The sequence below is a fragment of the Neolamprologus multifasciatus genome, chromosome 23 (genome assembly GCF_963576455.1).
Source record: "Neolamprologus multifasciatus chromosome 23, fNeoMul1.2, whole genome shotgun sequence".
Taxonomy (NCBI): Eukaryota; Metazoa; Chordata; class Actinopteri; order Cichliformes; family Cichlidae; genus Neolamprologus; species Neolamprologus multifasciatus.
In genome coordinates, this window is record NC_140460.1 from 28,957,622 (window position 1) to 28,975,051 (window position 17,430).

The 17,430-nt window shown below is 42.8% G+C and overlaps 1 protein-coding gene across 1 annotated transcript; it reads left to right on the top strand.

Annotated features, from left to right (window-relative positions):
• The first annotated feature begins 10,693 nt into the window (after positions 1 to 10,693).
• On the top strand, positions 10,694 to 15,812 carry LOC146491885 (uncharacterized). Its single transcript, XM_085151631.1, has 5 exons — positions 10,694 to 10,812; positions 11,005 to 11,291; positions 14,815 to 15,081; positions 15,163 to 15,315; positions 15,397 to 15,812. Exons 2-5 carry the CDS (start codon positions 11,018 to 11,020, stop codon positions 15,573 to 15,575), a joined length of 873 nt encoding a protein of 290 aa, XP_085007757.1. The 5' UTR covers positions 10,694 to 10,812; positions 11,005 to 11,017; the 3' UTR covers positions 15,576 to 15,812.
• Positions 15,813 to 17,430: the final 1,618 nt, after the last annotated feature.

The following is a 17,430-nucleotide window of genomic DNA, read 5'->3' on the forward strand; positions in this document are numbered from 1 at the left end:
GAGACATTTCAATTCAATTCAATTCAATTTTATTTATATAGCGCCAAATCACACCCCACATTCAGGCCAGTGTACTGCTGGAGATAATTTTTTAGCTCTCCTGTGGCTCTCCTCATCCTTTTGCCCAAAAGAAGCTGATATCGGTCCTACTGATGGAGCAAGGACTTTCTATGGCCTTGTCCCGTGGCAGCGCCATAAAAGCGCCATCCTACAGCATTCCCATTGTGTCAATCTACAGTTTGGGTCAATGAAAGGAAAAACATACTATGGGCTAGATCGGTCACCAAGCTAACCAGCTCAGTATGCAGCCTTTCATTTCCCTCACATCAGTATCCCTGTCCTTGTTTTGTATTCCAGTACTTTCAGATAGGCTGGTAGAAATTATTCGTTATAATATAATGCACTATATGGTTACCACTTTTGACATAAGTTCATGGAGGACTGGGTAGCTGCTCAGTGTGTGTGTGTGTGTGGGGGGGGGGGGGGGGGGGGGTTCAACTTTTGAAAAATGTCCTTCATCTACTACATTCGTCACACAGAACTGACAAGATTCTCCAAGCTAATGCAGGAAAAAAAGCACGACACAAAGTGTTTCATCCTCCTGTAAACCTGTCTGAAGCCACCCTGAACATTTAATACTTCTTCCTCTGTAGTGAAAAGGGTGTTTTGGAGGGAAGCTGACAAATGTCAGAAGTTGATAGCTAAACGGTGGGCCGAGTAGCGGGGGGTCTGGAGAAACAAAGCAAGAGAAAATGGCATTCTGTTGTGGAGACACTCAGCTATAGTGACAGCTACCACAGCGCGCATCATACGCTAATGGCAGGCTGCCTTGATGCAGGTGTCTGAACTTAAAGAGCACCTTTCAGTCACATCGGCGTGTGAGAGCTCGGTCCGTTAAGAGTTGGGGGGGTAGCAGATGGAAAGTTTTCCTCTCACCTCGTGAATGTCGTGTGTGTGATTAGAAATGTCAGCACGGCTATTTTAGGCTGACATCTTCAGAAAAGAACTCATCAGCCTTTTGTGCCGTGATGTACGAGCGAGGAGCAGAAATTGTCCCGGTGTCAGGGAAACCTGACAAATGTCTTGCAGAGAGGAAAATCAGCCGGCTCGAGAAACTTTATGGAACATTATCTGCCAAGGACAGTTTGTTTTTGCAGTAAGGTGATGATGTACAGCTTTTGCACATCAAGCTTAGGCGTGCGTTCCTCTGGTCGTCAGGCTAAGCTGAATCTGATCCTGGTTAGATGTGATAATGGGCTGTAAAGCCCTTTCTTTCTTTTCTCTCTCTTTTTTTTTTTGCAACACTATGCACAAATACCCAAACAACAACTTTTAGGCGCATCAGACAGTCATAAATAATGACTCCACGTTGTTTTCCTGCATGTAGCGCATGTGAAACACGACGTAGTGATGAAACATGTCACATCTTCTCCTTTGTGAATTGTTTCCCACAAGTACCCCTCGAAGGCCTAATTGAAAGTGGCACACGGTTTGATTTGTATTCATGAATGAGCCGTGCAGCTGTTGCCGCTCTCTTGTCAAGCTGTTGCCGTTGCTGTTCATGCAAACTTCACATTGGCTGTTTGGACGGACAACAGGAAGTGCCTTCCGTTTCCTCTGCAAACGCTTTACATTGCGGTTTAATTGCTACACTGTGTCAACATCATTCAGGAAGTATCGAGAGTATTCTCTACAACCGGTTGAGTTAATTGTGCATGGATGTATGTAATTTAACTGTTCTAAATATGTGAAAGTATGACTTAGCCTGAGCGATTAAATTTCACTAAGGAGGGGCTGACACGCAGCATGGCGACTCCAGTTGCTCCGAGTGGCTGAACACGCTGTAATAGGCTCCTAAATAAAAGAACAGTAATAAAAGAAAGGAAACCTTTTATTTGCCACTGAAAGAACAACCTGTGCTATACAGTATCCGCTCCAGTGCACAGGCTTTTGAATAAACCATTAAAAAAAATCACAGGTTTGTGACAGCTGAGCTTGGCAGTTATAGGACCGTGTGTGTCTCCGATTCAGCTCTGTTTCCCTCTATCGTTTTAATTAGTGGCAGACTGTGATTTTGCTCTTATGTGACTTGGACTCTGAATACAATCCCGTAGAGCTGCCACTTAAGTGTTTCCTGGAGTGCAAAATCCACATTATGCGTTTGACAAAAGACAAGGAATGCTGTCTTTGTGGAGACTAAATGCCCTGTCTCATTATTTATGCACTTGCCTTATTGAAATCCAGAGAACTTTTACTGCAGGAGACGAGGGGGACATGCCGGAGAGGGCAGGCACTCGCCTGCCATAATGGCCTATATAAAGGTAAGTTAACAGCGGGAGATGTTTTACAGCCAGTTGAAGTGAAGAATATAAGGAGCAAATCTCATAGACCCCATGGCTTTGTGCGAACCCTTAAAATTTTACAGCCTATGAGTAGAGGTGCCACGGATGTAGCCCGTAGTACGAAGCAGGGTTGATGTGAATTCTCTCCAAAAAATGGATGGCTTTCATCGCTTTGAGCAAATTCATCCCGTGCTCCTCTGCAAACGAGCCGCCATGTTAACACTATTGACATTAATGATGTAGGCATACTGGGCCATGGAGAGGACAGCTGAGTGTGTGCCGTCGTCCCCGCGGCAGTATTCAGCGTTTGTCTCCGTAACCCAGAACTACCTACTGACAAAAGTGCCACCTCATTTCAATGCTAATGTGCCGTTATGGGTATTTTCAAAGCGTTGCTGCTGTTTATTATGATTCAGCTTACCTCAGAGGCGCTGGTTAATCCTGTAGATCCCTGCAGAGCTGCTCTGTACCAAGGGGTCATAGAGATAGTGTTTAAATAGACTCTGTTTAACGTATTATTCCAAGGGGACCGACCACAGGTCTGTAAACAGCTGACAGTTTTGCAGTTTCTTCCATTTTTCCTGCACATTTAGTGTTCACAAAAGAGGCTAAGATCACAGAACTGATTGTTTCTTTATTTCTGGTGTAGCACAAAGCATCTCTGTGAGCTCTGCACCTCGTTTGCAGTCATAACCTGGAGGCTCACACTGAGCTGTCGCCGACATTGGCTCTTTGTGGGTTTGAATCAGCAAAATCAAATGTGGACACTGTGTAATAGAGGAGAAAACAATTTCAAGTGCTCTCCAGCTGTTTACTTTAATAGACATTTAGCTACTAGAAAATGTATGTAGCTGTTTACATACCAACAACTGTCTTGAGAATCAGAAAGAGATGCAACATTGAAATGGTAGCAACTGATTCTCAGCAGTGACTTTTACAGTGTCAGCCACCAGGAGGAGAGTTATAGACCCTGTGAGGTCTAAGCACGCTAGTCAAGTACCCCAACCCAATTCTATGTTCCATTTAATTCAGTTTTATTTTGTTTACATGGCAACAATTAACAACAACAATCGACTCAAGGTGCTTTATGCCCAACAACATTGGAGAAAAGGATATATTTCTAATATGCAAGGACTTGGTGAATGTGGGAAAAATTGACTACTACATAGAGAGAGAAGGTAAAATTCAATGATATGCAGTAGTGGCAAGAGTAGGAGGGAAGTGTTCAGTGCATCATGAGAAGTTCCCCACACCCTAAGGGAGGGTTCAGGGTCACCTGATCCACCTCTAACTTTAAACTTTATCAACAAGGAAAGTTTTGTATCTAATCCTAAAGGTAGAGAGGGTGTCTTTCTTCTGAATCCAAACTGGGAGAAGTTTCCACAGAAAAGAGGCCTGAAAGCCAAACCCTTTGCCTCCCATTCTACTTTTAAAAACTCGAGGAACCACACAAGCGATAATAGACAACTTTGCGATTAGAGAGCAAAGTGGTCTATTACAATGATATGAAATCTTCGAGCTGTGATGCAGTCTGATTAATTAAGACTTTGTATGTGAGGAGAAGGGTTTTAAATTCAGCTTTAGTTTTAACAGGATGAACTGTAGAATTCAACACAGTTGTACCATCCAAACTCAGACACCTGGGCATCAGCACTCTGCAACTGGACTACACCCAACACACTCCAGCTTGTTAGAGTAGACAGCCACATCGTCTCTACTCTGACGCTAACCACAGTGTCCCACAAGGCTGCATACTCAATCCACTCGTCTACTCACTGCTCATCTATCACTGCATTCCTGTGCGTGTATAAAACACCACTGTGAAGTTTGCAAATGACATTGCAACGGTGGGGTTGATCAGTGTGAACAACAAGGAGGCTTACAGGAAGGAGGTGGAACATCTGGCTCACTGGTGTGGAGTTAACAATCTTACCCTTAATACCATGAAGAACAAGGAGCTTATTGTGGACTTACGATGATACAGTGACACATCACACGCTCCACTTAACATCTAAGGGAGTGAGGTGGCAGTGTGTCTCTTTGAGCTTCTGGGAGTCCACATCAGCGATGACCTCACTTGGCACACCAATACAATTAGCCTGATAAAGAAAACCCTCAAATGTCTCCTGAACTTTTACAGATGCACCTCTGAGAGCATCCTGATTAGCTGCATTGTACTGTGGTTTAACAGCAGCTCTACAGTGAGTTGAGAAAACTGCCCAAAACATCATTGGGACTCAGCTCCCCTCCTTTGCCAACATAGTCTGGAATCACAGTCTGAAGACTGCTCACAACATCATAAAGACTCCTCACATCCAAACCACAAACTGTTCGCTCTGGAAGGAGTGCAGGATCCTCTGCTCCCAAACCAGCAGACTGAAGAACACTTTCTTCCACACTGCTGTCAGCCTGCTAAACTCTGGTCACTGATAGCAACGCACACATATGCACACCACACAGTTTCATGCACCTCACATACACACATTGCACACTAAAACATTATACAGGTCAATACTTTGATTTTGTAATTACTCTATAGGCTACTTATGTGCATGTATGATATGTGCATATGTTGTATTTACATATGTATATATAGTTTGCACTTTGAACTGGATGCCAGAGTTCCTTTCATTGTTTGAGTAATATACTTTTAAAATGACAGCAAATAAAATACAGTAGAATCAAATCTAATCCAGTCATTAGGTTATTAAAGACATATGTTGTACAATCATTCAACCCTGCAAAAAGAAGAGTTCAAAGAAATTATTAAAAGGCCCGAATTACTGTTACATTCATGCTCATGATGAGTGGATGTAATTGTCTGACCACAATTATCTGCTCAGCAGTGAAAATGAAGGTTGTGTGTTTCTTCATATAGTTAGGAAATCATCAACAATGGCTTTGACCGGGTGCCATATAAATAAAGTTGAATTGAATTGAATTTAGACAAGCCTTCTCTTCGTCATTTTCTGTAATTTTACAATCTTATTTCTTATAATTTAAGTCATACTGATACGTTTCTTTTCTATTAATTAAAGCAGCGATTCGTGATCCTACAGAATAACTAAGAACTGCCTTTAAAATTACATCTTCTTTTATATTAAGATGTCTCAGCTAAAAGTGTCTTTAAACTTCTTTGTTTGGACAGAAAAGTGAGATTTAAGATTAAATTGAGCTGTGTGTGTCCTTGCCTTAAAGCATTTGTTGTTGGGCACTGTGGTCTGACATTTTGGGGAAAACTTTTGCATTATAACAAGCAATTAACAAGGTTCCGTCCTGATTTCCTATTTTCCCACCATCATTTGTAACAAGTTCACTCTTAACAAATGTGAAGCCAAAGATGTGGCATTTTTACTTTTTTAACCTGCACCTCTATTTCAGTGGATGCATGAATCTGCATTAGCCTGCCTCACAGCAGTCACTGCTAATTTGTGATCAGTGCATTTGTTTATTTTAATTACTATTTATTTATGAGACGGGCACACAGCTGCATCTTCAGCTTGTATGTGTCTCTTTATTAATGGTCTGTATTCACAGAGGAAAAAACTCTACCTATTCCTCCTCCAGCCTCAGCGATTTGCAGTTTACTCATGAAAGGCAAAGTCAACAACAACAGAAATGCATCATTAAATATGAATGACGTGTCAGTAGGTACAGGCTTTGGTGCTGTTTATATTCACAAATGTATTTCATACTTCAGAAATCTGGAAAATAAAATAAAAAAATAAGTGAGTGGATGGTGCAGCACCCAAAAGGTCATCCAGAGGACATCACTGGCAGGAAAGTTCAGGGGAACGGCAGACCTCTAAAAGAAAGCGTTTCCATCCAGCTGTTTGCTAAATCAAACTGCTTCGGTGTTTCAATGAAAAACTGGGCCCGTTAAGCACGGTTTCTAAATCCTTCTCATTTAATCTCTTTAACGGTTTCAACTGAAAGTGCATGAAGGATCTACTTTTGATGGTCTCTGCATTGGGAGCGGTTATGTAACAAGTAAAGCAGGATTCAGATAAAGAGTGCGTGAGCCACTTGAGAACTAGTGTAAACAGCCGCATTAGTCCCAATACGGGAGTTTGGCTGAATGTGCCTGTGATGGCACTTGGTCACCCGTTTGGATTCACGGCTGCACAACATTACAGTCTGCTGCCAGCACAGCATTATCATATTACAGCTGCTGCATATCCACACTGTTTAATGCTTTCCCAGGAAAAAGCTATTGATTCTGTACAGTCGCCGCAGCTTCCAAATTATCTGCTAAAATGACTAGCACATCCCACATTTTACCCCCACAGTATTCATATTATTCATAGCCCACTTCAGGAAAATATTGATCTGCATATCTGTTGGCAAGCTTGATAACGAAGAGCTAAAGCTTAGACGGCTTAGAAGGAAACTCCCTTTAAGCTTCTACTACATCTGCAAGTGAAAAAAAATGGTGACACCAAGGTTGCTTCTGTCTTTCATCCCATGCCATCTACCTCATCTCCTGGCTGGCTTATTGGCAGCCGGATCACGTTCGTCGAGCCCGTCAGTTTTAATCACACTTTGCTTGTAGTGTTTCCAGCAGCCAGTTGCTGCAACTGAGAGAAAACCTGGCGAAAGTAAGGGTGAGGCGAATACCAACAAGGATTTTGGTGTTCGTGATTACACATGCTGACGGGTGATCCTGGATCAGTACAGATAAAGTTACTGTAGGAGAGATCAAAGCAAGGTGTGCAAGGGGAATAAAAATGAGGCTTTCTTAATCAAATACAAATCTTAAAGTTTGGGGGTTTTTTTTCTTTTTTTTCCAGCGCAGGTCACTTTGGGTTGCAAACTCTGATTCTCTTTTCCAGCCACCAGATGGCATTGAGCAGAGAGCTGGCTTACTTTATTTCCATGTGCTTCTCAGGTGTTTTTGAGGCAGAGCCAGCATTGGCTGTTTGTAGAATTTAAGTCAGAAATAATTGTGAGAACAGTGACGTCCCATGGGACTTCCTGTTTGGATGATTCTGAGCTGAGTATCCTGAACTGTTCTGTTATGCTTTTCATTTGTGCGGCGTGCAACCAGGTTGGCTCCAAATTTAGCTCAACAAGAAAAATTATTTAGCACATTAAAAGAGAAACCTTGATTACAGTGGCCTTGTTACACTATTTCCTTTAATGCCTCAGATTGTCTGCTCTCTGTACATTTCACCCCGATTGCCCCCCCCCCCCCCTCCTCCTGTGATAACCGTGCACGGCAAAAAGAAGGACGCGGCCATCGGCAACGCGTGCACGCCTCGGGCTCTTTCACAAAGCATCAAACATTGTGACACCACGTACATATCTGCTGTTACCACACATGCTGCGCTTCTGCATGCTGCAGTTGCATGTAGCCACACTGACATCTTTTGGCTTGATGGAAAACTGTCCGGGCTTTGTGGTCATGCAGTCAGTTCCATAACTTGTTAGACAAAGGCTTCAATTTTTTGTAGTTTTGCCTCTGTATGCCATCGCAGTGGATTTCAAATCAAACAATCAAGATGTGACTGAAGTGCAGGCTTTCAGCTTTAATTCAAGGGGTTTAACAAAAGAGTGTTTAGGAATTACTGCCATTTTTATGCACAAACCCCCATTTTCTAAGGCTCAGAAATAATTGGACAATTGACTGACAAGTAGTTTCATGAGGCCTCCTGTTGTTTCATGCTCTACACCAGGGGTGTCCAAACTCCGGCCCGCGGGCCAACTGCGGCCCGCGATCCATTTTTAATTGGCCCGCAAGTAATTTTATAAATAGAATCGAATATGGCCCGCACTTCAACTTTTGCTTGAGTGTATTGCACTTCTTAGTTTTAACACCAGGGGGAGCTACTGTTGATCGAGGCAGTTGCTCCACCAAAAAGGACAATCACAGAAGAAATTTAGCCCAAGTTAGTTACTAAACATGGCAGAGCCAAAGAAGCGAAAGGTAGAAAGTGAATGCAGAAAATTTCAGACATGGTGGGAGAGTGAATATTTCTTCAAAGAATTCAAGGGGAAGTGTGTCTGTTTGATCTGCATTGAAATTATGGCAGTTATGAAAGAATATAATGTACGACGTCATTATGAAACCAAACAGGCCTATGCATCCTACACTGGTGCTGATCGAGAGCAGAAATTAAAGCAAAGGGTAGCTCTCCTGCGGGGTCAGCAACAGTAATTTTTTCGTGGTCAAAAGGTCCAGGAAAAGGCTCCAATAGCAGCTATGAGGTCGCCCAACTCATCGCAAGACATGGCAAGCCTTTTTCAGATGGAGACCTCATAAAACACGGCCTCGTTAAAGTCACCGAAATAATGCGCCCGTCAACAACGTCAGCATGTCCAGAAATCCAGTTGTTGAAGACTTGTCAGCCAACATTAAACTGCAACTGTCTGATAAAGCTGTGCTTTTGATTTTTACTCCATCGCATGCGATGAGAGTGATGCCACAGACGCCGCACAGCTGCTATTTTTTTGCGGGGAGTGGACGAGCACTTTAGGTGAGTAAAAAATATATTCCACAGTACCCGTGTGTTAATGTGCAGGTACACATGCTTCAAATATCAGTAATGCGCATCAATTCTGTCACTACCCTGCTTTTGCACACCACTTTCTTATATGCGCTTTTCTTGTTAACACAGAGTACACACCGCTGTTCACTGCCCACGTACACGCAAAGTCAGCTGATCTCATCTGATGCAGATTTGCTCCTTGATCAAGTGACATTTGTCTGGATTTTTGGCACGAGTGGCGATCAGCACCGCGGCTGGATGTCCCGATTTACATACCCAGCGCAGCTGATACTCACCAGAATAATTTACTAAAATTATATGCACTCCTGTTATTAAGTCCAGTTCAGTCTGTTAATGTTGATAACGGTTTTTAAACAAACGTTAATAGGTGTGTTGCTAAGCCTAATAACTTAAAAAACAAACTTGAAATGTACCCGTCCCATTTTCCCCTTTATTGGGGTGGCTGTAGCTCAGGTGGCAGAGCGGATCAGCCACTAACCAGAAGGTCGGTGGTTCAATCCCAGGTTGCTCCAGTCTGCATGCATGCCAAATATCCTTGGGCAAGATACTAACCCCATGTTGCTCTCCGATGCATCCATCGGAGTGTGAATGTGTATGATTGTTAGATACTGCGCACTTAAGCTTAGAAGTGCTTGTGTGAATGGGTGTGATTGGGTGAATGAATTAGCTGTATAAAGCGCTTTGAGTGCTCGGACAGAGTAGAAAAGCGCATATAAGAACCAGTCCATTTACCATATTGTTTTTTCTCTGTGCTGTAAATCTTCTGTCTAAGAAGAAATCTGAGGCTGTTCTGAGAATGAGCTACTAAAGCTTTTTCTGAATAAATCAATAAAGATCCATTTATGGAAAGCTGTGATGAAGGCAGTTTTGTCTTTAATTATATTCAACAATATAATATATTCGACCACTTGTAAGTGATTTTTCTAACTTTAATACACTAAAGTTAAGGTTATATACCTAATTTCTAGTAAGTGGCCCAGCCCCTCCTATATTTTTATGTATGTGGCCCTCAGTGAAAAAAGTTTGGACACCCCTGGCTTAAAGCATTCTGTTTTGATAAATCATACAGTTAGGGGAGGATAAAGTGTATAGTGTTCAATTAGTTACACTGTAATAGGTGTAGACTGATAGGGGATTCCCATGATGCATTGAGTGTTTCTGCTTCTACTTTTTTTTTTCACTCCCTATGTGTTTATACAACTCTCTGCATTTAATTTCTAGTTAAACGCAGAGAGTCTTGTCTTCATCATACCCAACCAGTCCCGACTATTGGTTGCTCCTCCCTGAGCCTGGTTCTGCTGGAGGTTTCTTCCTGTTAAAAGGGAGTTTTCCCTTCCACTGTTGCCAAAGAACCTGCTCATAGGGGGTCATATTATTGTTGAAGTTTTCTCTGTTTTCTTTGTATTATTGTTGGGTCTTTATCTTACAATATAAAGCACCTTGAGACAAATGTTGTTGGAAAGTGGCACAATATGAATAATACTGAATTTAATTGAAAGCTCCTGAGACCTGCTGGTGACACGAGGCTGCATCTCTGATCCAGGAAAGTAAGAAGCTTTGATTGGCTCCTGTAATGTTCAATGACTTCAAAAATGACAAGTAAATTTTAAACTACTTGCTCTTAAAAAGTTCTGTCTTCTCAAACTGAAAACATGTTTAAATGCCCCTGTTGCAGATCTCCAAATACATTAAAATGCAGCAGTACTACTTTATAAACACGGTTTGTAGACAGATATGCAAACTGAATTGTTTTCGGTGTAAATGCCTTCAGCCTACAGAGATGCACTTGTAGTGGTCGTGGGTCATAGCTGAAAGCGGCCAGTGGGGGCGCCAGTCGCCTCATTCCTCCTCTCCCCTGCTGGTAAAGAAAGCGGTGAGGAGCAGAACACGCGCAGTACGGGCATGCGCACACTGTTGTTGTGGCTGCAGCTGTCGGTTTGTGTCTGACAGCGTGAGAAATGGTGAGGACATGTAAAATAAACGTAAATAAATCCGTTGTTATGACTGGCAAACACCCGAGTGGACTATGAGGAGTAACTTCGGTGCACATATGTGTTGGATTTCGTTAAGCTCTCCCCTCCGTATTCATGGGCTACATGGTTAATGGCTGCAGGTCCTTTACTTTGACTTTGTGCCTTTACTTATAATTCCAGGTGAGGCTCTCAGATGGAGGCGGCTGTGTGTGAGGAGGAGCGGGGAGGTCGTGAGGATGGTGAGGAGGCAGGGGCCGATGAAGCCATGCTGTGGTCCGTCCAGGAGGCTCTGGAGATGCAGACCCTGCAGATCGGAGCGTCCGCCTGCGGGGCCACGGCTGTGGTGGACGTGCTGAAGGCGCTCGGAGTAGACGTGACCCCGGAGGAAGCTGACCGCTGCGTCCAAACGCGTCTGCGGAGGAACGAGTCACCGTTGCCGGACTACCTGCTGTCCCGCAGTGAAGCTGGTGAGAACACTAAACATGGCTAAAGAGAAAGGAGAGAGGTGTGCTTGTTTTATGTTTTACGCAAAAAGTGCACATAAATGTGCAGAAAATGCCATGTGCACTAAAGTATCCTCTGTTGTTGCTGATCATTGAGCTATGTTTAAGTATTAAGTCTAAATCGGGGGTCATACATAAGGCCTGGGGGCCAGAATCGATCCGCAGAGACTCCAGTCTGACCCATTGGTTGGTTTTGGAAAATATGAAATGTATTATAAGCTTTTCTTTGTGATAAAGACCGACCCCACGCCCATTCAGATTACACCAAAATAATTTAGTAATAGATGCAGTGAAATAACAGAAAAACAATAGTTTTTCCACTGTTGACTATAGAAATCTTTTATTTTATTTTTTTGCAATGCGTCCACATGAACTAACAGAAACTACAGGAGAGTCTGGGCAATGAGCTATCAAACTTTTTTCTGTAATCTTGCACATTCATTTTTTCAAAGTTTAAACCCAAACCATGGTGCTGACAGGTTTCTTTCATGTCCTCCATTACTGTTTCTTTATCACGTGGAAAAACTGAGACGTACTGTTGAAATTGTATTTCTTTTTCTTATATCCAACTTTCCACTATTTTTTTTTCAGACAGAGAACAATTGGATTAGTCCATTCTTCTCTGTCTGTGCATAATATATATTTTTATTGCCAGGTAACTTTCATTCTCATGAATTTTTGCCTACTGCAACAGTTATAGGGTGTAGGTCCTGTTTCACTGTGGATTCCCTAAGGGGAGGGAGAGGGAAAGTAGACACACATGTTCTATAAGCACACCATAACTGCTTTTTTATCTATACATGTAACAAGCTTACTTTTGAAGGTCTGCAAATGCTCCTTTGCCGTGAGGATTTGGACAGATTTTAGATGCTTCAACTTTCCATAAAAATGAAAGCAAGCTCAGCAGACTGTCGTTAACTTGATTAAGCATATACAAGCTGATGAAACAGAAAGCCAAATGACAAGTGAATGAATTATTTCAGCATAAGCAGGCGACAGTGGCTTTAGATCGATTCTCTTGGAGTTCCTGTTTAACCTTCAAGGGCCGGGGCTCTCCAAGTGAAAGCTGCAGGCCAGTGACAGCCCTCTGGAACACTTTATGCACCCTGTAAGTGCAAAAGTGTGTGGAGAAAAAAAGCATTTGTATGCATTTAATCCAGCCGTAGATATTGCTATGCTCTAACACTGCAAAAAAAGTTTGAAAGTGAGCGTCTTTTCCAGGCAGTGTAACAGACTAAACCTTCCTGGCGACAAGTAAGCATGGCTTCCAGACCCCTAAATAATGATTAAAATTACTAAGTTACAAGTTCACCAAAACTAAGTTCAGCGCTTAGTGCTAAAGAAAATATAAATAATATATACAAAATAAATGAAAACTATGCTTAAATAGTTGTGGGGAAGTAACATTGTCCTTGATTTTATTGTGCTGCATCGTCTGGGTGTGATGAGTCAGACAAAATGTTTTTGGGATTTCCTGAGACAGCGAGTGTTGTTGAGTTCCTCTAGAGACGGCTTTTTGCCACTGTGCAGCTGCACCACACACATAGACAGTACGTTTGTAGACTTTCCTATTGAGCAAAAGAAGCAAGTTGTTGTCTCTGCACCTCACCGTCATCTGCACCACCTCGTCCCTGCAGGCCGATTCATCTCACACAGACATGAACCCCATCACCGTGGTGTCGTCTGTGGATTTACTGATGGTGTTGCTGTGGTGGATGGGGGGCAATCATGGAATAGAGCAAGGGACACGGCATACAACCTGTTAGGAGCCCATACTGAGGCTTAGGGTGGTGGAGATGTGGGGCGCACTCTAACTGTCTGAGTGCCATCTTACAGGAAGTCTTTAGCGTTAGCTGAATGTGTCTGATGTGTGCGCACTTAAACTGGTCAGAATCCCTCTTTCCATACTGGAATATGTTTTTGTGTAAACCCTAATGAGTCTTGATTCCTCTTTAATAAGAACGTAGCAACGAGTAGTTGATGCAAAACATGAGGGTCTATTTTCTTATTGTGCTTTATTAAGTTCTTCCAAGATAAGAGGATTTTTTTTTCTTTGCTACGCCTTACTAAACAAGTCTCAGTCCTGACTGCTGACAAGTTGATGTAATAACAATGCACATGGTCCTCTGAGTTCTTGCAGAAGCAACATAGACAATTAAGAAATTTGAACAAAAGCTGTCAGCTGGAGAGATGGAATTAAACTGTGATTTGTCTTGATTGCACATCAGCTGAGCTCAGTGTTGGCCTATGTTACACATCTCACATCCCATTGAAAAATCTCTTGTAGTGCCCCTCAGTATAGTGGTGAAAACATTTGCCAAAAGGAGAAACAAACCCAGCCTGAAGAGGTCACATGCTACTGAATTCTGAGTTCCAGTCGGGGATGGTTGCATCAGGATGGGCATCTGATGTCAAATCTGTGGATCCATCCGCTGTGGTGACCCCTTGCCAAATAAGTGAGCAGCTTAAAGGCACCTATTTAAGCTGCCCCTGCAAGCCTCTTTGCAACCCAGCTCTTCCTTCGATGTTGTTTTTTTAACTATACTATTTAATATCTGTTTTTAGTGATGCCTGCTCTATTCTGCATGGCGTTGGTGCTGGCAGTAGGGGGTCTTGCAGCTCTATATCCATCTCACATTCAAATGAAAGCGGTGATGAGGTACCAACACAGAGCAATGTTGCTAAATAAAAATTACCGCAGATGTTAAAAAAATGTCTTTTGGCTATACCTGTGCATACAGTACTGCTTTCTTTCCTTTTTCTGCTCCACGGGCTGCATAAAATGATCCCAAGGGCTGCTTTTGGTCATTTGCTTCAAGAACCCAGGGGACCGAGAAGGTTACACAGCTCAAACAGAATCGATCTAGACTATAAACCTCTGCCTGAACGGGCGAGCGTGGCTTCTGGTGTTAAAGCACTTTGAGTGGCCATTAAGACTAGAAAAGCCACATAAATGCAGTCTCTTTAGCGTTTACAATTCCCTAAAAATGTGTATTTTCATGCCATTTAAAAGCTTCCCCCTAAATTGGCACGTCTTACACTGTAAGCCGTTGGCTCAAGCTCAAAATTTCTCACTCTCGGCAAGCTGTTCCATGACATTTCAGGTAATGAAATGTTAATACATAAAGTGTGGTATAGGTGCATATCTTAATTTAGCTCCACAGACAGTAATATCTGGGTGTCACAGATGCTAACAGGGACTATAACTGCCCCGCTCTGTAATGTCTTGAACCCATAAGTGCTGCTTCCCACAAGTGTGACAGCTGGCTGCACTGCCAACCAGGCGAATTCAAAAGTACCCTATTGAATTAGACAAAGAGTTTGATGTCTCTCGCAGGAGAGGCTGTAATTGACTTTCTCGGCTCTGCTACACAGTTTTTACACTGACATTTTCAGCTTCTGAGCAGACGTGACACGTACTTTTTGTTTAACTGTTATGATTCAGATGCGATAAACGTCGGCGTCACGTTTCATCCCGCTCTTTCAGGTGCGACTCACATCCAGCTCATCCAGGGAGCGCAGGAGGCCAGCGGAGGCCAGGTGACGGGCCGATTCTTCCACCTCCACCCTCGCAGGCGAGTCAGACTGGTCCCCTGGCTCGCCCACTGGATCCGAAAAGGCGCTGTTCCCGTGGCGACCATGAACATGCAGCTGGCTGTACCCGAGGGTGAGGAGGTGCCCGACGCCTGGCACCATCAGCTCATATTCGGGGTCACATCCAACGCTGTCTTTATGACCAATCCTTTAGATGTAGGTGAGTAGGGGAAAGGAAATAGCTGCTTATAGGGAAGAGGAATCAGCTCCTCATGCTGGTGTTGGTTATTGTGCGTTGTAGTAAGCGAAGGAGAGGTGCACCAGCGACTCTGCAGTGAATCCATGTTGCTGATTCGTCGAGAAGACGTGCTGCAGCGAGTGACGCCCGACTGCTCCCTGTCGGGCCTCTCGGAGAGCCAGTCCGACCCACGGTGGAAGGCCCTGGATGTCGAGGGTAAAGCAGCTGCTTGTGAAGATTTCCTTTACATTTTGCGCCCGATGTGATATTTGACACTGTTTTTCCTGTTTTCCTCAGGTCAGGTGAGGCAGATGGCCACGGAGGAGGAAGGAGAAGAAGAAGAAGAAAACAATCAGCCCAAGATGACTCACATCAGGATCCCTGCAGCGTACAGCTCAGGCGTCACATTGTTTGCCATAAGAGAGTCAGAATTGGGACAAGAACTCCTCGATGCTCCTGAACTCCCTCTGTTGTGACCGCACTGCCACACGTGGATGGACTTAAAGCTTGAATATCTATTTATACTATCAATAACACTTTGTATTGATCCACATGTTTAAGATCATCAGATTTAAATGAAAGCTCAAAGTGAACTTTGACTTTCTGTCCATTTTTCTGTGGCAATATTGATTAGAAATCACATTTTAAGAGATGTACGTGTTTGTATCTTTGTTTTAAAGACAACATTATTAAAAGCCCCCACCCTGCTCTCAGCCCTTATTTGCTAACTTTACACATCTCCATGTTAACTTCAAGATTGACTTTCAGAATTTATTGATCGCTTGCAAAAAGCAATAAATGGCACAGCTCCAGCATGTATTTCAGAGCCGTTATGTGCTTTTGTGAAGAAGCTTCTATCAGCAGGTTAATCTCCTGTGATTGCTTCCAAAGCCACATTAAAAGTGATGGAGTCGCTGCAGTCAGGGCGCTACAAATCGCTACAGTTGAGAAGGAAAAAACTGTCACACTTGCATGAAAAGTGGATTCTTTTGTATAACTTATTATGTTGCGTTTGTTATCCCAGCTTGATATGGATGTGATCGTTCCTAAAGTTTGTCAGTGTTTCCTGAATCGTTTTTTAGAAGCTATGATCAAAATTAAAGAATTTGTGGATAAAAAGATATTTTTTAAAAAGTTTGTATTAGGTTAACATTATAGGGATGCCAATAGCATTATGTGATGGTTTGAATGTAAAGTTCAGCAGTTTGCATAAACTATCCATAAGGATGAATATCATGGTAATTTGGGGCTTTTAAGTAAACTGTTCTTTTTCCAGGGAGGAATGATTGTACAGTATACATCTTTAGTAACTTGTACAAGTTTCTCTAATCCGCACGGGCTAACAACATGCATATACATCCGCTAATATTTGGTTAAATGTCCCTAAGCAAGTTGCACCTCAGCCAGATGCTTCTGGTGGCCATCAACAATCTTCTGACATAATTCTGGGCAAATATTTCACCACTCTGGCAGAATTGGTATTGAATTGAGTTCAGTTAAAGTGGTTTGCTTCTTGGCAAAACACAGGTTTTAACCCTTGTCCACAAATTTTAAGCAGGGCTTTGGGAAGATTTTCAGAAGCTTAATGGTAGTCTGCGTTCTCTATTCAAAATGCACGTTTCATGTATTTGACATAATTTACTTGTTGGAATGCCCAGATTTCAGCCTTCTAGCAGGTCTAGAAGGAATTGAGCATAATTAATAGATGTACAGAATTAGATTTCAGGTATTTGGCGATTAGACTCCAATGGCCCAGCACAGCAGAACGTAACCCCATCTGTGAAAGAGACTAGAGCAGGACACCCCTGAAGTCTAGACGCTGGTGGTAGAAATAGATGGAGGCTTGAATGATGAGTGAGAGGCAGTGATGGGGAGGAGGTGGGTTGCAAATAGGTGTCTGCAAAGAAGAATGACAGATGTGCAGTGAGATTTGAAGTACACGGAGTGAAGGTTGATTGGCCTAAAGAAGGCCGGCAGAAAGATGATTGGACTAGACCAGATCTCACAAAAGTGGAAAAGTGGAAGTGATGTAAAGCTTAAGCTTTAGTCACCAAAAACACCTGGGAAGCAGACAGACATGTGAAGTTAAAGAATTTGGAAGTAGCCCTTTATCATTCCATCCACTTTGTGCAATGTACAACTGGCAGCAAAACAGCCCCACAGCACGATGCTACCATCGCTATGCTCGACAGTTGGTACAGTGTTTTTAGGTTTGAAAGCTTCACCTTTACTACTCTAAACATACCACTTGTCATTGTGGCTGAAAAGCTCGATCTTTGTCTCAGCTGACCATAAAACTTTTCTTGAGAAAGCATATAACTAGTCCAGGTG